Source organism: Aethalodelphis obliquidens, unplaced genomic scaffold (genome assembly GCF_003676395.1).
Source record: "Aethalodelphis obliquidens isolate GAN/ISIS:26980383/991018 unplaced genomic scaffold, ASM367639v1 scaffold41, whole genome shotgun sequence".
NCBI classification, from domain to species: domain Eukaryota; kingdom Metazoa; phylum Chordata; class Mammalia; order Artiodactyla; family Delphinidae; genus Aethalodelphis; species Aethalodelphis obliquidens.
Genome location: NW_020837985.1, coordinates 9,531,033 through 9,546,340, shown reverse-complemented (window position 1 = coordinate 9,546,340; position 15,308 = coordinate 9,531,033). Strand labels below are relative to the sequence as shown.

Below are 15,308 nucleotides of genomic sequence, written 5' to 3'. Positions count from 1 at the left end.
GTTTTATTATTATTCCCTGAAACAGTCAGGAAAAGGTCGAGAACTTGCCCGAGGTCACCTAGCTTGCACGTGCAGAGCCAGAATTTGAACATTATGGAACAAACCGGAGACTTAGCATCAGCCATTCAAATCCCAGCTCTCCGGTTACATGCTGTGTGACCTTGGGCAAAATCCTTACCTTCTCTGAGACTCAGTTTTCCTTTCTGCAAAATGGGGTTAGGGATGCAGAGATTCTACGATAATCAAAAGTATAATATGTATATTAATATATATACATATATTATTATATATGTATTATTATATATGTATTATATATGTATATATATATTATTATATATGTATATATATAATATATATACATATATTATTAATATATATACATATAATATATATACATAAAATATAAATCAAAAGTATAATAATCAAAAGATAATCAAAAGTCAGAGTGCTGTAGCAGCACGGGAAGCAGGCAGCCAACAAACTGTATGGTCAGGGTTTTTCACTCGTCACCGTTGCTTAGAGCATGTTGAGAAACTCCAACAGAAGAGAGAAAGTGGAAACAGAAAGTACCCTCTTCTCACCCCCTTTTGGTTGTGGAGCCACATAACTCCTGAGTTTTAAGAGCTCCGAATGCCAGGACCCTGAGAGTTGAGGGTCAGGGCTCAGGAGAGCCAGGGTGGGGGGATCTGAAAGGCACTCAGTCTGTCACACAAACACTGCCGGCTGCTTGCTGTCAGCCGTGCGGAGGAATGGAAGCTTTCTCCACCGACAGCACTTGCTAGCAACTTCCCTCTCTGCGGTTTTTCTCTGTCATTCCCTTGATAAAAGAAGTAGAGCTGCACAAATGTAACCAACTTTCACGAATCTCATCTTCACATAAAAACACCCGCCTTTCAAGAAGTGAGCTGCCTGAAAGAATGATGCAGGATGTACTCTAAACTGGGTCATTCTCCACCCAGAGGGCTCGTGGCTCACTCTCCGTGTGGATCCCCTGAGCCATTGGCTTCGAGTGGCTTCGACAGCCCGGGGAGAGAGAAAAATGGGAAACAGCATGCGATCTACCCCGGCGCCTCCCGAGAGGCCTCTGCCTAGCCCAGAGGGTAAGTCTGGCTTCTTTGGCGAAGACGGGGCAATGCGGGTGCTGACAGCTGTTAAAACAGGGCAGTGGGTACGTTGGGCTTCCTTATAGTTGTCTCTCTCGCTTTGCTTGCGTTAACATGTTTGTAGTTAAATGTTAAAAAAAGATCCACAATGGTGTCCTGGAAGGATGCCGAATCACTGGCACTTTGCGATGGACCTTCGAAGCAGCTGGTTCGATCCTTTTATTTTTTTAAATAAATTTATTTATTTATTTTTGGCTGCATTGGGTCCTCGTTGCTGTGCGTGGGCTTCTCATTGTGGTGGCCTCTCCTGTTGTGGAGCATGGGCCCCAGGCACATGGGCCTCAGCAGCTGTGGCTCACAGGCTCCAGAGCACAGGCTCGGCAGCCGTGGCGCACAGGCCCAGCTGCTCCGCGGCATGTGGGATCCTCCTGGACAAGGGATCGAACCTGTGTTCCCCGGGGTTGGCAGGCAGATTCTTAACCACTGTGCTACCAGGGAAGCCCTGATCCTTTTATTTTATAGGTGGTGAAACTGAGGCCCACAAAGCAAATGTAATTTGTATATTAGCTATTGGTAGAGTCAGATTTCCAACCCAGGTGGGTCTGGTTCTGAAACCTAGGCTCTTTCGTACCATAGCCTGCCAGCTGTGATATAATATTATGATGGGTATATAATACTATCATGAGTATATGATACTATCATGGGTATATGATATTATCATGGGTATATAATGTTATCAAAGCTCTGCTGGAGTGTTTTCAGTGTAACTTTACGAAGCCAGCCACTAGCCCTAGGAAATCTTCCTGAAAGTAAAGGAATCCTTGTGTCCATTGGTAGGATCACAGGGGACAGGCGTTCTAGGGGGAAGGCACAATGTGATGGGTTAATTGAGGATGACAAGAATCAGCTTTTCCCAGAGATGCCAGTGAGCCATTCCCCCGAAGCTACAGAGTCTCGTTCAGGGATGGCCCGAGAGCTGGGAGGGGACATCCGCAATGATGATCTAGGCATGTAACATAATGCAAGCATTTATGATATTAGAGATTATAATTTGAAACTCAAACAATACAAATTAAAAAATAGGAATTTAATTATTAAAATTTCCTTGTAGCTCATGTAAGGCTGAGAGCAAAGCCATCGAGCTCCAGGTTCAGGGGTGCTGGTGGCCACCAACACCCTCTCCTTTATTTCCTAGCAGGACAGTGTGGGTGCACCTGTGGGTCCTTGAGGAGTTAGGAAGGGGATGGTCAGGAGGATGTGTGACCCATCAGTGTCCCCAGGGTGAGTCATGGGGGATTTGGGACACTTGGGCCTCCCGCCTTACATCACAGTACTTGGGGCCTGGTCCCTCCCTCCTAATGGGGGTGACCCCACCTGGTTCCACCATATCCCCTGCAGCACTGAACTGGGTCACGTTCACAGGCACAGACGCCCAGCATGGTGCGTGCCGAGCACAGCTCCCCATGAGCGGAGCGGGGACGGAGCCAGGTGCCATGACGCTACCTGCCACTCACTCCGTGACTTCCGGGGCCCTTCAAAAAGGAGCCGCCTTCTCACTTTTTCCAAAGTGGAGACCCCCAACTTATGCACAGTCTCATGACTCCTCAGATGTCCCCAAGTGACCATGCACAGACCTTCCTGCTCTGTCCCCGGCTCCAGTAAAATGCGGGGCGATTCTAGCAACCCTCCTTTCCAGCTCCTCGATACCCCTCCCAGACAGAAGTGGGGGAAGACAGGAAGAATGTTCCCGGAGGTGGGACCACGTGATTAGCTGGAGCTGCACCGTGGGCCCCCTGAGCGAGCGGGGGAAGCTTTTCCCTCCGATGCAAAGCTCAGAGCTGTGTGCAGTCCTCCTGCTGCCGTGGGGGAGGACCTGGGCCCCTTCCCTCACCTCCTCCAACCCAGCTCAAGTCTCAGTCTCCTCCTCTGGTCATGGCCACTTCTGGAGGACCGACACTGCCAGGCCAGGGCGCCGGCTCCAGGGCAGGGGAGGCACCGCCCACGAGCCCATCGTGTGTGGTCGCCCCTCCCACGGGGCTGGCGGGGCTGGCAGGGGCGGCATGCTTGAGCAAACCCCATGAAAACACGGGCCTCCAAGGACTTGCCCATTTGCCTTTATTTTCTCAATGCAAATCATCATGAAATAAATTTCTCTTTTTCCACTGTGTGGGTGGGAGGTCACCTCTAGAGAGGAGGGAGAGGGGTCTCCCCGCCCCTCCGCCCCCTGGTTCGGAGAATTCCCCAGGTCGCACCCAGTGTGTGACCCAGGCACAACCACATCAAGCGCTGGCGGGGGGCGGCTTTTCCACCCCCCGCCCCTGAGAAGTTTCCTTTGCGATCGGTCCTGACTTGATTTCCTCTTTTCTCTGACACCTAGTTGAATAAGGGACAGGTGGTACAGTTGATGCTACATTAATTAGTCTTGATTCAAATGATGTAGAGAATGTGGGTTTTCATGGAACAAGCACCTCTCAGGTAACACTCCTGCTTACTCATTTGACTGGTCTCAAATACCTAGGAGGTCATGCGGGAGTGCATTGCTTTGGGCCAACAAACAATTAGTGCTTCCTCTGACATCAGCCTGAGTGGTGGGCCTGAGGCCCTAGGCCCCACACAGGGGTCAGCAGGAGGCCAACCTGTGGACTTCTAGACCAACAAGTGTCCTGAGCAGGATTGTGAATGCTTTGGAATACGGGTTTGCCCATCGGTTTTCTCCTAAACTAAGCTTTCAAGAACATTCCTGATTAGTCTGGTTCCCAGAGATGAATATCACAAACCCAGAGAGGTAGCAGGGCTTGATGGAAATAGGGCAGGTCTGGAAGTCAAATGGCCTTGTTGGGCTTCTCGTATTGTCCCCTGGGAGCTACCTGACCACAGGTAAGTCACACAGCCTCCCACGAGGGAGGCTCTCACATGGAGATCAGAGCGATCCCCCCCAGCAGTAATGGCAGCACAAAGCAGCTACCTGATACGTGTGGGTAGAAGAACTTTTTTTTTATTTAACTCCATTTAAGGCTATCTGATTGTACTAGGCTGTGTCTAAATGGCCTTCCCCCCAAAAAAGTTTTAAAGTGATAGAATTGGGGATTCCGTGACTTGTTTCCAAATCATCCCAAACAGCTCATTTTCTCTGCAAATTCTACACATGGTTCAGACTCCTGTTTTGGGCCCGACATAGGCGGTACAAAGTTGAATGAGAGCCAGGGAACTCCCAAGGAGTAGGGAAATAGCATATTTCCACCTTAAAAAGAGCATTCAGTCACATTGCTGTGATCTTTTCCCCTCCCTGTTCCTTATCTTCTTATTGCCCTGGCCTAAAGTGAGATCTCACTGGCAGAGGTGGTAACACAAACCCAGACCCCCTTCTGTGCAAGGATGGAAATAATGCTAAACTGTGCATTTACATAGCATCAAGGGTGCTGCCAGGGTGGGTGGAAAGAGGGGCGGGTGGGGCTCTGGGGGAGGAAGAGGGGGCAGGGAACCTCAGAGACAGCAGAATACTTCTCAGAGAGTGGTGCTCAGACCACCTGCCTCAATCCCCTGGGTAATCATCAAAACTGCAGATTCCTGAGCCCCACCCTGGACCTGCTTGTGGGAATCCAGGGGTGGCGGGAGGGAGCCGCACACCTGATTTCGTACAAGCCCCCGGTGCATCTTAAGTCCCCTAAAACTTGCAGACCACAGAGCTACCCCTACACCAGCACACAAGGAGAGAGAGAAAGAGAGAGAGAAGCCAGCTGTCTCCCTAGTGTCTCTCTGTCCTCATGGGTAACATGGGGGTAATTCGAGTGACTTGGTGCTCGGATGCGCCTGCGCATGCCACGTGCTTTAGACACCCTGGATTCTCACACAGTGCGGGGGTGATCCCGATTATCGTTTCAACTTGGCAGTTGAGGAAACTGAGGGACGAACAGGGTTAGTTACTTGCCCGAGGCCATACGGCTGGGATTGGAAGTCAGTGGCCTGAATCTAGTCCCCGCTCTTCACCCACGCATCACGTGCCTGGAGGGGACAGACTTGCAAGAAGCACATGTGTTTTCTGGAGTGAGAGAGAGCGTGGTCACCAGATTTAATGACACAGACACTCAAGCGCCCTTGTGAGGGACACAAGACGGGAACCGCGTCAGATCTTTGACTAGATGCAGGTTTCCCATCCGGTCTCACTTACCCCACTGCTGGTACATACTATGGCTTTAGGTGCAACATGATAATTCAACGTTTATATTGAATGTACAACGTTCGTATACTTAACGGATACCATACAAATTATGATTAGTCCATCAAACCCCTGATTTCACATTGCTTAGGAGGGGACTAAAGGTTTTTTGAAACTGAATTTAACATGAAGAGAAATGCTATTAAGTAAGTGGTAGTGTAGGTGGTACTCAGTTGTGACCAGGAGAAGACCAGGTCATCAAGAACGGAGTCTGCGTCCTCTGCTGATAGGTTACCTGGTTCCAAAACGAGGCCCTCAACTTACTGGTTGTGTGTTCTTGGCAAGACTCTCCACCTGGCTGTACTGTCTGAGAGGTCTGCTCAGTCCCATTCTGCCCCATCTGAGTGATGGAGAAGCCAAGAGCTTTCTGGGCCACTGGGTTTCACTTTCCAGCCCGTAATACAGGACCCACAGGTACAAATGCTTCGTGGTAACCAAGAGAACTCAGTAGATCTTCTATCAGGCCAGTCTGCCTAGCCCTGTCTTATTGTTTCGGTGTGTGTTTGGGGGGTGGGGGGTGTATTTCCAGTAGAAGATACTAAAAGTAAGGTCTGCTTTCACCCCTCCCGAGGCCGTGAGTTTGAGCATGACTCAAGGAAATGCAAAAGCAGAAGCTGAACTCACTGGGTTGGTTACTCCTCTCCTGCCGGCGGCACTGAGCTCCTTGTGCCAGCTCTGAAGGCTCCCTCACATCAGCCTTTGTCTCAGCCTGTCAGGGGTCAAGATCAACTGGGAAGAGCCTGGTAACTACGTCTCAAAAAGGCCTGAGTGGCTTAGGCACCCGACTGTGAGCTTGGAAACCCTCATGCTCTCCCCCAGACGTTTTCCTAACATGCCCCCAAGCCTTGGTTCCTTCACCCTTTAAATAAGAATATATGTTCCACAGCATTGTATTGGAGCAAAGGAAGTAAAGAATGGCTGCTTTTGCAAGATGGTTATAAATGGGATCTACTAAAAGGTTTTCAGCATTTTAAAAGAAATGATAATACTACTCTAAGGAATAATAATGCAGAAAAAGGGCCTGTCCTCTTTTGACCACTAATATTTGTGGCTAGTAAGCTCTGCCTCAGTCTCCTTCCTTTTTTGGATTCATTTCCTATTTTACACTTTCGTGCAGTGTTCAATCTGATTCATTTCTGAGTTGAGCTATCACCAATATTTGGTCTCTTGAATTTCATCTTCTGTTCTCAGCAAACGGAGTTTGTTTTTAGAAGATAAGAATATTTTCAAATTTATGGGACTAGAGGCTTTTCAGAATTTAGAACACTACTGGCTGAGACTGGCCTGGATTACGGCATGATAACCCTACCCCGTGCCATAAACATGATACCAGCTGCCACTGACTGAGGCAGGCTCTATACAGACACTTCCTCATGAATCCTAACCCAATCAGATGAAGCCCATTTTGATATTTCCCAGTTTTATACATCAAGAAATCAAGCTCAGATTGGTTAAAAATAAATCTTTCTCCAACTCTCAGAACAATTAAGTTGAGGAGGTGGAATTCAAGCCAGGCCTGATTTATTTCAAAGCCGGTTCTCTCTCCCGAAAATTCTCCCTGGATTCTCTTTTGTCTGCCCTGCACACTATTCTTCACTTAATCTGTTTCCTTGAGTCTGCCATAATCCCATCTGCTTCCTCTGAGCTCCGCTTCCCTGTATCACTCATTTATCTGACTTAATTCAAATGCTCTGCTCTCCACAAAGCCAGGGGCTCCAGAAGTCCATAATAATGTGTTTGAACTTTATGAGCGAACTTAAATTTCCTATCTTGCGTTTATTTCACCGTAGGGACCTAAGGTCAGGGAAGACTTAGCTGGGATCCTGGCCCCTGACCTTGCTTAGAATGGCCGCCCTTCCCACAAAAGTACAAACTGAACTTTCTATCTTCCACTGACTTTGCCTTCTGTTTTTCCAATGCTGGGGAAAAAGGTGATAGGGATGGACCTGAAATCCCTGGCAAATGACCACGCAAAGGCCATAACCTTGAAGCGGAAGCTCCATTGCAAGATTTTCTCAGCAATGTTTGTGTCATAGCTATAAAAAAAATCATTATTACGAAAATTCCACAGGAAACTCAACTCTGTTATTGTAAAATTGAAACTCTCCAGCCCCTTAAGCCTGTTTTCCCCGATTGAAACAATTTTTTTATAATGGGATTTTGTTTTTGTTTCTGTTTTTAGCATTACGAAAAGACGGTTGTTCTGTTTCACAGCCTTACTCTTGAATCAGAGATCAAAGGCCCAGCCCCTCTTGTAGACACACAACGTGTTTCAAGTTTCCATTATCGGCACAGATAAATGCTGTGCCTCTCATTTCCACACTTGTTTTTCAAAAGGGGCTGGTTCTGTGATGACCTCCCCACCCCATGCTGCTTGCTGCAGATCAGGTTCCCTTCTCCTGGACCCTTTAAAACCTTAGCCCAGTAGCACTTTCCAAGGTCCTAGTAGCATGGGGACCTCTTCATTTGGTAAACCTGCCTTGGGCATTCTGGGTGGGACAGGACCGGTGCTGGGCTAGGGGCCACAAGACAGCTCCTCCTGAGGTTCACAGCCATTCCCTGATAGCCACACAAATGCAAAAACACACACAACCCTGGCTAATTGCCTCTAAGGAAAAGCCCAGGGCCCAAGAGGGGGTACAAGAGGAGGGCTGGGCCTCTCCCGAGCATCAGACCAGCCTCCCCTCTGGGAGGTGACTTCTGAGTTGATAGAGGTGGGAAGGATGAGAAAGGGGACAGCAGAGTGTAGTTCAGGCAGAGGGAACAGACTGTTCACAGGCTCTGAGGATGAGGGAACCTGGCTGGCTGAGAAAAGCATACAATGGCCTATCTCACAGCTTCAGAGGCAGTGGAGACCATGTTACTAACTGGTCCTTTCATATTTGGGAGCAATTAGTCCAGGAAGGACAGATTTCCATCATGAAAGCATTTTCCAACCCCTCATTTCCCAGACTAACCCACACCTCAGAGGAGAAAATGGGTCCACTCTCAGAGTGGCAAATCAGCCTCAGAACCGGGGCCGATTTACCGGGCAGCTGGTCAAACCCTATGTACCAGGCCCCACTCACTGCCCAGCACCTTCCTAGGGCCCCTACCTAACACCGTATCTGCAATTTCGTGCTCTTTTTCTTAAAGAGGACCTCCAAATGTGTATAGGCTTCGTGTCCCATCAAGTCTGGACCCATCCCTTATTAAAACTCAGGACTCTGGGCTTCAAGCCCAACTGCAGTGCCACCTCTAATTATTGGACTGGGCCAGAGCTACACAAGGGAAGAACTCTTTTTATAGCAAAGCAGAGTGTGGGGAGGCCTCCGCACAGGCTCAGGGAAGGTCAGAGGCCTCACTGTCAGCCCTTCCCCGGCGACTCCACTCCTTCTCACGAGCCCTCCCTGCTTTCACTGACTGTAGCCACCGTGAATCACTTGATTTCCATCTCACTGCCTGTGACTCAGCTTCCCCAAGTGAACAATCTGTCTGAGTGCGCTCTTCCATGGTGATCACTCGTTTCTCATTTATTCTTATTCATCCTCATACTTCAGCTCTCTTTCGACTTAGTCTGATAGGGGACATGTGAGTTGGAGACTACAGGACATGTGGGCTCTAAGGGGCAGGGGCTAGAGGTCCCGCATGAGGGTGTCTGGATCCTAGAAAGTGGCCACCAAGCCTGAGGTGCCCAAGTGCTGGCTGGGATTTCTCCAGATTTTCTTGGGGTGAAGGGGGCGGGGAACGACCCTTCCCCCCATTATTGGCGTATTCTCTAGAATGTGAGCTCCGTGACAGCAGGGAGACTTGGCTTGCTTTGTTCGCCATGCTTGTCCCACAGTAGGTGCTCAATAAATAATGGGCGAATGAATGAATAAATGGTATGTTACCCAGAATTTTGAGTTCAGATGCCCAGCCAGCAGACAGACTGATCAACGCAACATCCCAGCGAACAATGACTGAATTTGCCAATTTGTAGGATATGCTATTTCCCCAAAGACATACCCCGATATTCCCCTGCAGCTAAGGGATCTGAATTACGGCAAATCACTAAGGCTGTGAAACCAGGCTTTGTTTAGTGTCAGAACGTGAACTCTCATGCTATCTCTTTATCTGTGGTCTACAGTAAGCTGTAGTCACCTGAACCAGAATGAACGAGAGAGCATGCTTTCCTTTTCAAAACTTCACCAGAATTACTTTCAACATGTGTATGATGAGTACTTAATATTTCTTTCACCTTCCCTCCCCAGCAAAACTCCCTATTAAGTAGATTCCCGACACGGTACCTTCCATTCTACAAGGAAGAAGGGCTTTGTTGAGATTCAGAGTTAATATCTCCTGACCCTGGTGGGTCCTCAGAACTCACAGAGCTTAAGCCCGACACCCCAACCCTGGTACGTTGCAGACATGGGGCCCACAAGCCCCAAGGAGGGTACCTGAGGTGATGGTAATATGATGGGATGTTTTCACAGCATCTCATTATTCATGGGTGCTGCTACATACTTTCATCTTATCTCATAAAAATAATCCTGGAAAGAGGTATTATTAGCCCCATTTTAACGATGGGAAAATCAAGGCTAGGAGGCATTCTAGGACTTGCCCAAGATTATATGGATCAGTAGACACAGGGGCGGACCACGGAGTCAGATCTTGTGACCTCAGCTCAAGGACCTCTGGATTCCCATTTCTCAGATGAGAACGTCAGGGCCAGGGCAGGCTTGATCATGAGAGTAGGTCACCTGGCCCTCTGGGTTCCTTCAAGCATCCTGTCTCACCACCCCTGAAGAGGAGGACCAGCTGAAAATTGCTGTTTCAAAACAATCAAGTGTCTTTAGCTGAAAAGTCCCGAGGAAGATCTTACCTCTGCCTCTACATCCCCTTTGCCTTTGTTTCCCCAGGACTGGACAGCGACTTCCTGGCTGTGCTGAGTGACTACCCGTCTCCTGACATCAGCCCTCCGATATTCCGCCGTGGGGAGAAACTGCGTGTGATTTCTGAGTGAGTGAGCTTTCCAAAACTTCTACAAAGCCCCCAAAAGAAGAACTCGATTTTGGTGGGGATCATTAGATTTTAGCTATAGCTGTCCATTTCCACATGGGCCCTGGTCCTGTTGTGAGGTGAGAAATTTGGCCCATACAGCAGGCCTTAATGCTTAATCCTCCTTAGTGCTGCCAGTACTCTAGAGCCTTCCATGGCTCCCCATTGCCTGATGGATAAAATTTAATTCCTTAACTTGGCTTTTGAGGTGCTTTATGATCCAACGTCTTCTTATTATGTTGGCCTCATCTCCCAGACACAGACAGGGTTGATATTATATATTAGTGCAGACTCAGAAAGAGGACACAGAGGTCTGAAAAAAACTTCTGATGATAAACAGAAAGGTATTGCCTTCTAGCCTGTTGTCTCTCCATGATTTAAAATAGGCTATAAAAGAAATAGGGGCTCTGAGCACCTTTTATTTAGATCCTCATTGATGTAGACATGTGAAACTATCTTGGTTAAATCTCAGGGTCTATTTCAGCATAGCAAACATTTATTTTAAAAAGCCTCCAACTGTGGAAGATCAGCTGGAAACATCATCTGCTCATCCCTGAAAGGTGGCTATTACCAACTTGTGGGAAGATTTCCTGTTAGCTCAGAATGGGGGAGATACACTTAAAAACTAAATTTTCATAGGGAGAAATTCCAGTTAACATGGCCATTGACAGACCTTAAAAAAGGAACATCCCAATGTATCCCAGGTTAAATCTGATTACTCTCTTCATTCGTTCATTCACTTTGACACTCCCCTATTCACTCTTTTCTATTTGTTCTTGTCCTTCTAGTGAAGGGGGCTGGTGGAAAGCCATTTCCCTTAGCACTGGTCGAGAGAGCTACATTCCTGGAATATGTGTGGCCAGAGTTTACCATGGGTGAGTACATTTCCAAAATAGCATCAATAAAGCATAATCTTTATGCAAGTGACTCAGACATCTGCATAGAGAGATCCCAGCCTGGGACAGTGGAAAGGAAAGTATTGGTTCGAGAGGGTCACTTCTACTCTCAGCTCAGTCCCTAGGGAATGGTGCGACCTTGGGCTAACCTTCCCCTCTCTGAGACTCGATTTTCTCAATAGTAAGACAAATGATGGACCTTGCAGCTCTAATGCGGTGTTCCTGTAGCAATAAGGATTCAGGAACTGTGACCACAGGATGCAGCAGCCAAAAGTCAGTCTAAGTTCAAACCCTGCCTCTGTCACTGTGTGACAGTGGGCAAGTCACTGTGTGACAGTGGGCAAGTTGTTCAACATTCTAAGAATCAGTTTCCTTTCCTCACGTGTCAAATAGAGATCATAGTATAGAATGATAGGAATAATAATATATAGTAATGGGACCAAAGTCTAGGGGTGTTAGGAAAATGAGATAGGATAATACATGGAGATCTCTTGAAACCATGCCTGGCATTACCATCAGCACTCAATACGTATTAGCTACATTCTTACCAAATCATATCCAGAACACAGAGAACAGGCTCTGACAAAAATGCTTACGTACCCAACCTGACAAAGGGAGAAGTCAAGCAGAAAAGGAGACCCTTTAAATAATCGGGCACAGCAGATGAGAAAGCAAGGACGTTGCTTTCCCCTGCAGTTGTGACATGACGGGTGGCCCTGGTGGCCAGCACATCCAGGCCAGGACAGGTGTGTCTCAGCCCTGCTTCCTTGGTGGGGCCTCACAAAACTTCCTTAACCTCCTTGAGCCACAGTCTCCTCATCTGTTGAGCTACCAAGGCCAGACCTTGGCATATAGGAAGGGAGACGGGAACTCCACTTTCCATTTGAGGGACCCAGAAATAACTTCCTTACAGTCAGAGAAGGACTCTGCATGCCACCTGCTCACCTGGGGAAGCAGAGCAAACTGCCTGAATATTTGAAGCATAGAATTCAGTGCAATTCATTGCAGTGTTACTGATTTTGATGATGAATACCCAAAATTGTCTCTGTGCTTAGGATGACGAAGCTGAGCGGAGGTGGGGCAGTAGCTACTATGAGAGTTATGTTCTGAAAGAGAAGTGAGTCATGGAACTCTTCTCATCAGCTGTGTGTCATTGATCCATCCATTCACTTAGCAATCGTGCATGGATACCTTCATGTTGAAGATGTGGTGCTGAATGCTGGCAGGGGCAGGGAGTGAGGAACCCAGAAGAATAAGATGTAATCCTGACACTATAGCACTTCCAATCTAGCAGATGCAATAAATGTTCTTAAAATATATAACAGGAAGAGAGGCGTTGCAGCATAGCGGTTATGGAATTCGAAAAATGCATCTCAATTCTAGCTCTGTAAGTTGCAACGTGGGTAACTTGGATAAATTACTTAATCGCTCTGACCCGCAGTATCCTCATCGGTGAAAGAGAGATAATACTACCTGTCTTAGGGGGTTGACATGAGGCTTAGATTTCAAGTGCTTAATATGGTATGTGGCCGATAACTAGTATTCATGCATGCCTGTTGTTACTGTCATTGTTTTATTGTCTTCATATTTATAAGTGGAATTTCATGTAAGGACTTGAAAGGATGAATGTCATGTATGCTGCAATAATTAATATGCCATATACTATGGAGACCTAAGGGAATAGTTGAAGTATTTGGCCGAATATGGTGTCATCATGATCTTAGTAACAAAATCTTTCTTGGAGACCAGTACATAAATAAACGGTATGGGATGTTATGCCTGCATGTCTTCTCACACACGGTGCTTCAGGAGCCCTCAGCCAGCCCCGTCAATGGCCCGCTTTCATGCCACAGGGAATGTTAAAGAGTGAGAAACAGCAGAGTGTTAATATTGGTCACAGCATGCACTCATCCAGACGTGTGATTGAAAGCCAGGGCACGTTCATTGAAACAGAGTCAGTTAAAAAAGGATGTACAATTGCTTCCGAGTACACACCAGCCAGCTGCTAACAGCATTTCCTTCCACGCTGAGATCTGGCCCAGCCTGGTCTGAAAAACGAGAAGGGCCCTTCCCTTTAGAACACAGATTCCTTTGTGTCCCGAGCTGCTTTCTAAAGCGTATTCAAAGTGCCCACTCTCCTCTGGAAGGTGAACATTACATTGAAAAGCTGGACTACAGTATTACAACTGCTTTTTTTAATTGTTAAGTGAAAAAAAAGCAAGAAACGTATGGAAATGCATCATGCAATGACAACTGAGTTTAAAATATCTTGAAAAGAGAAGACAAGGAGGAAATAGAATGAATGCAAGGTGGGGCATCACGTGGTGAAATTAGGCACCACCATTTTTTTCTTTTTTCTTTCCTCCCTCTCTCCTTCCCCCTCCCTTCCTTCCTTCCTTCCTTCCTCCCTCCCTCCCTTCCTTCTTTCCTTCCTTTCTCATGTTCATTCATTCATTCACTCACAGATATATACCAAGCTTGATAACCTGGACACAAAGGCAAAACCTCAAACGACAGACACAGTCCCTGCCCCCATGGGTGGAGGAGCCGGGTAGTCAGAGTATCAGGGACATAGACATTAAATAAACTACCAAATAGGTCCCTTATCACATTTTAGGATGCTTTTATATAATACGGAATGGGCACAATGCAGCTGGCATTTGAGAAACAGGATAAGAAAGGTGCTTTGTGCATCTCTGTGTCCTAATTATCCAATGTAACACCTGGCTTGCAGTGTGTACTTGGGAATTTTATTTGAAAGATTAAATGAATGAATGCACTGTTGATTGCCTTGCTCTTTTTTTTTTTTAATTCCAACAGAGGGTTTTATATTAGCTGGACCTGGATCATTTCTGCATCCCTCCTGTCTTTCTTGGGGGAGGGTGTATTCAGGATACTCATGGCTGTCTTTCTTCTCCCCAGCTGGCTGTTTGAGGGGCTGGGCAGAGACAAAGCTGAGGAGCTGCTGCAGCTGCCAGACACGAAGATCGGCTCCTTCATGATCAGGGAGAGTGAGACCAAGAGAGGTGAGCAGCCTCCAATTCATCTTTCCGTACGTGGGTCAGACATGCAGGCTTTGCTCCGGGCTGACTCATTCACTACCTGGCTCAGGTTCCCTCCTCCTATGAGGCATGCAAATCACTCCGGCGCGGTGAGCTCCCAACAGCCCACACACCATCAGTGCGGCCAGCACCGAAGCCGGGGGCAGTGACCTGGGGCGGGGCGGGGGGGGGGGGGGCGTCGCTGGCGCAGGCTCTGACCCACAGCAGGCCTGGCAGACCTGTTGTGTTCTTACTACACAGCAGACCTTCATTCTTAGTCCTGGCTGTGCCCTACAATGAAATCAGGCAGCTTAGAGAATCGGGACCAGCAGATTCACCATGACCTTCACTGTTTTAATTTTCATACATCCTACGCACTAAATAATTCAGTGAAAAAGAAATAGCCGGGCTTCGTCATGGTTCGAAGCAAGGGTCCCGAACTCTAGTTTGGCCTGCGTGAATTACTAAGAAGTCACCTCTTCTCTCTAAGCCTAAGTTACCTGCTTTATAACATGGGATTAATAATAGGAAAATACTTGGCAGGTGTCTGGAATGGCGTATACACTTAAGCTCGCAGAAGCAAAACATTAATAGCCTGGGCTTACTCAGGCTAACTGAGAATTGATATTAACTTCTTAAATATAGAAAATACTTTCAAGGTCTTAGCCTGCTTCCTGTACGTTCGCTATCAAAGAAGAGAAAATGTGGTATGTGAGACTATTTCCCGTGCACTTATTAAGCACCAGAGCTACCTGGTGGGATGGAGCCCTCCACCAAAATGGGCACCAGCTTTCCTTTGGGGAAGCAGGGACCACATATATGTGGATTAAAATTTTAAAAAAAGCCAGGAACAGCTTTTCTCTCCAAAACCTGAATAAGCCGGGTAAGAGCAAAAGCAAAGCACAGGCAAAACCTCCTGTGCAGGTCCCAGGGCTCTCCTGAGGCAGGAGACCAGACGCCGGCATGGCCGGGGCGCGGCGGGGACGGACCCAGTGTGAGTTGCCAGAGCTGATCTAAAAATAATCAGGCCGAG

At 47.5% G+C, this 15,308-nt stretch overlaps 2 protein-coding genes across 3 annotated transcripts in view; one reads left to right on the top strand and one right to left on the bottom strand.

Moving 5' to 3' along the window:
• Positions 1-15,308, bottom strand: part of TG (thyroglobulin) — a 242,372-nt gene that overhangs the window by 68,317 nt on the left and 158,747 nt on the right. The gene's annotated exons all lie outside the window — the stretch shown is intronic.
• Positions 1-15,308, top strand: part of SLA (Src like adaptor) — a 34,180-nt gene that overhangs the window by 10,525 nt on the left and 8,347 nt on the right. For both annotated transcript variants that reach the window (XM_027132516.1, XM_027132517.1), the window contains exons 2-5: positions 960-1,100; positions 10,200-10,299; positions 11,127-11,213; positions 14,157-14,260. In XM_027132516.1, coding sequence (XP_026988317.1) covers positions 1,040-1,100; positions 10,200-10,299; positions 11,127-11,213; positions 14,157-14,260 — 352 coding nt within the window. In that variant the 5' untranslated portion in view covers positions 960-1,039. The remainder of the gene's footprint in view (positions 1-959; positions 1,101-10,199; positions 10,300-11,126; positions 11,214-14,156; positions 14,261-15,308) is intronic.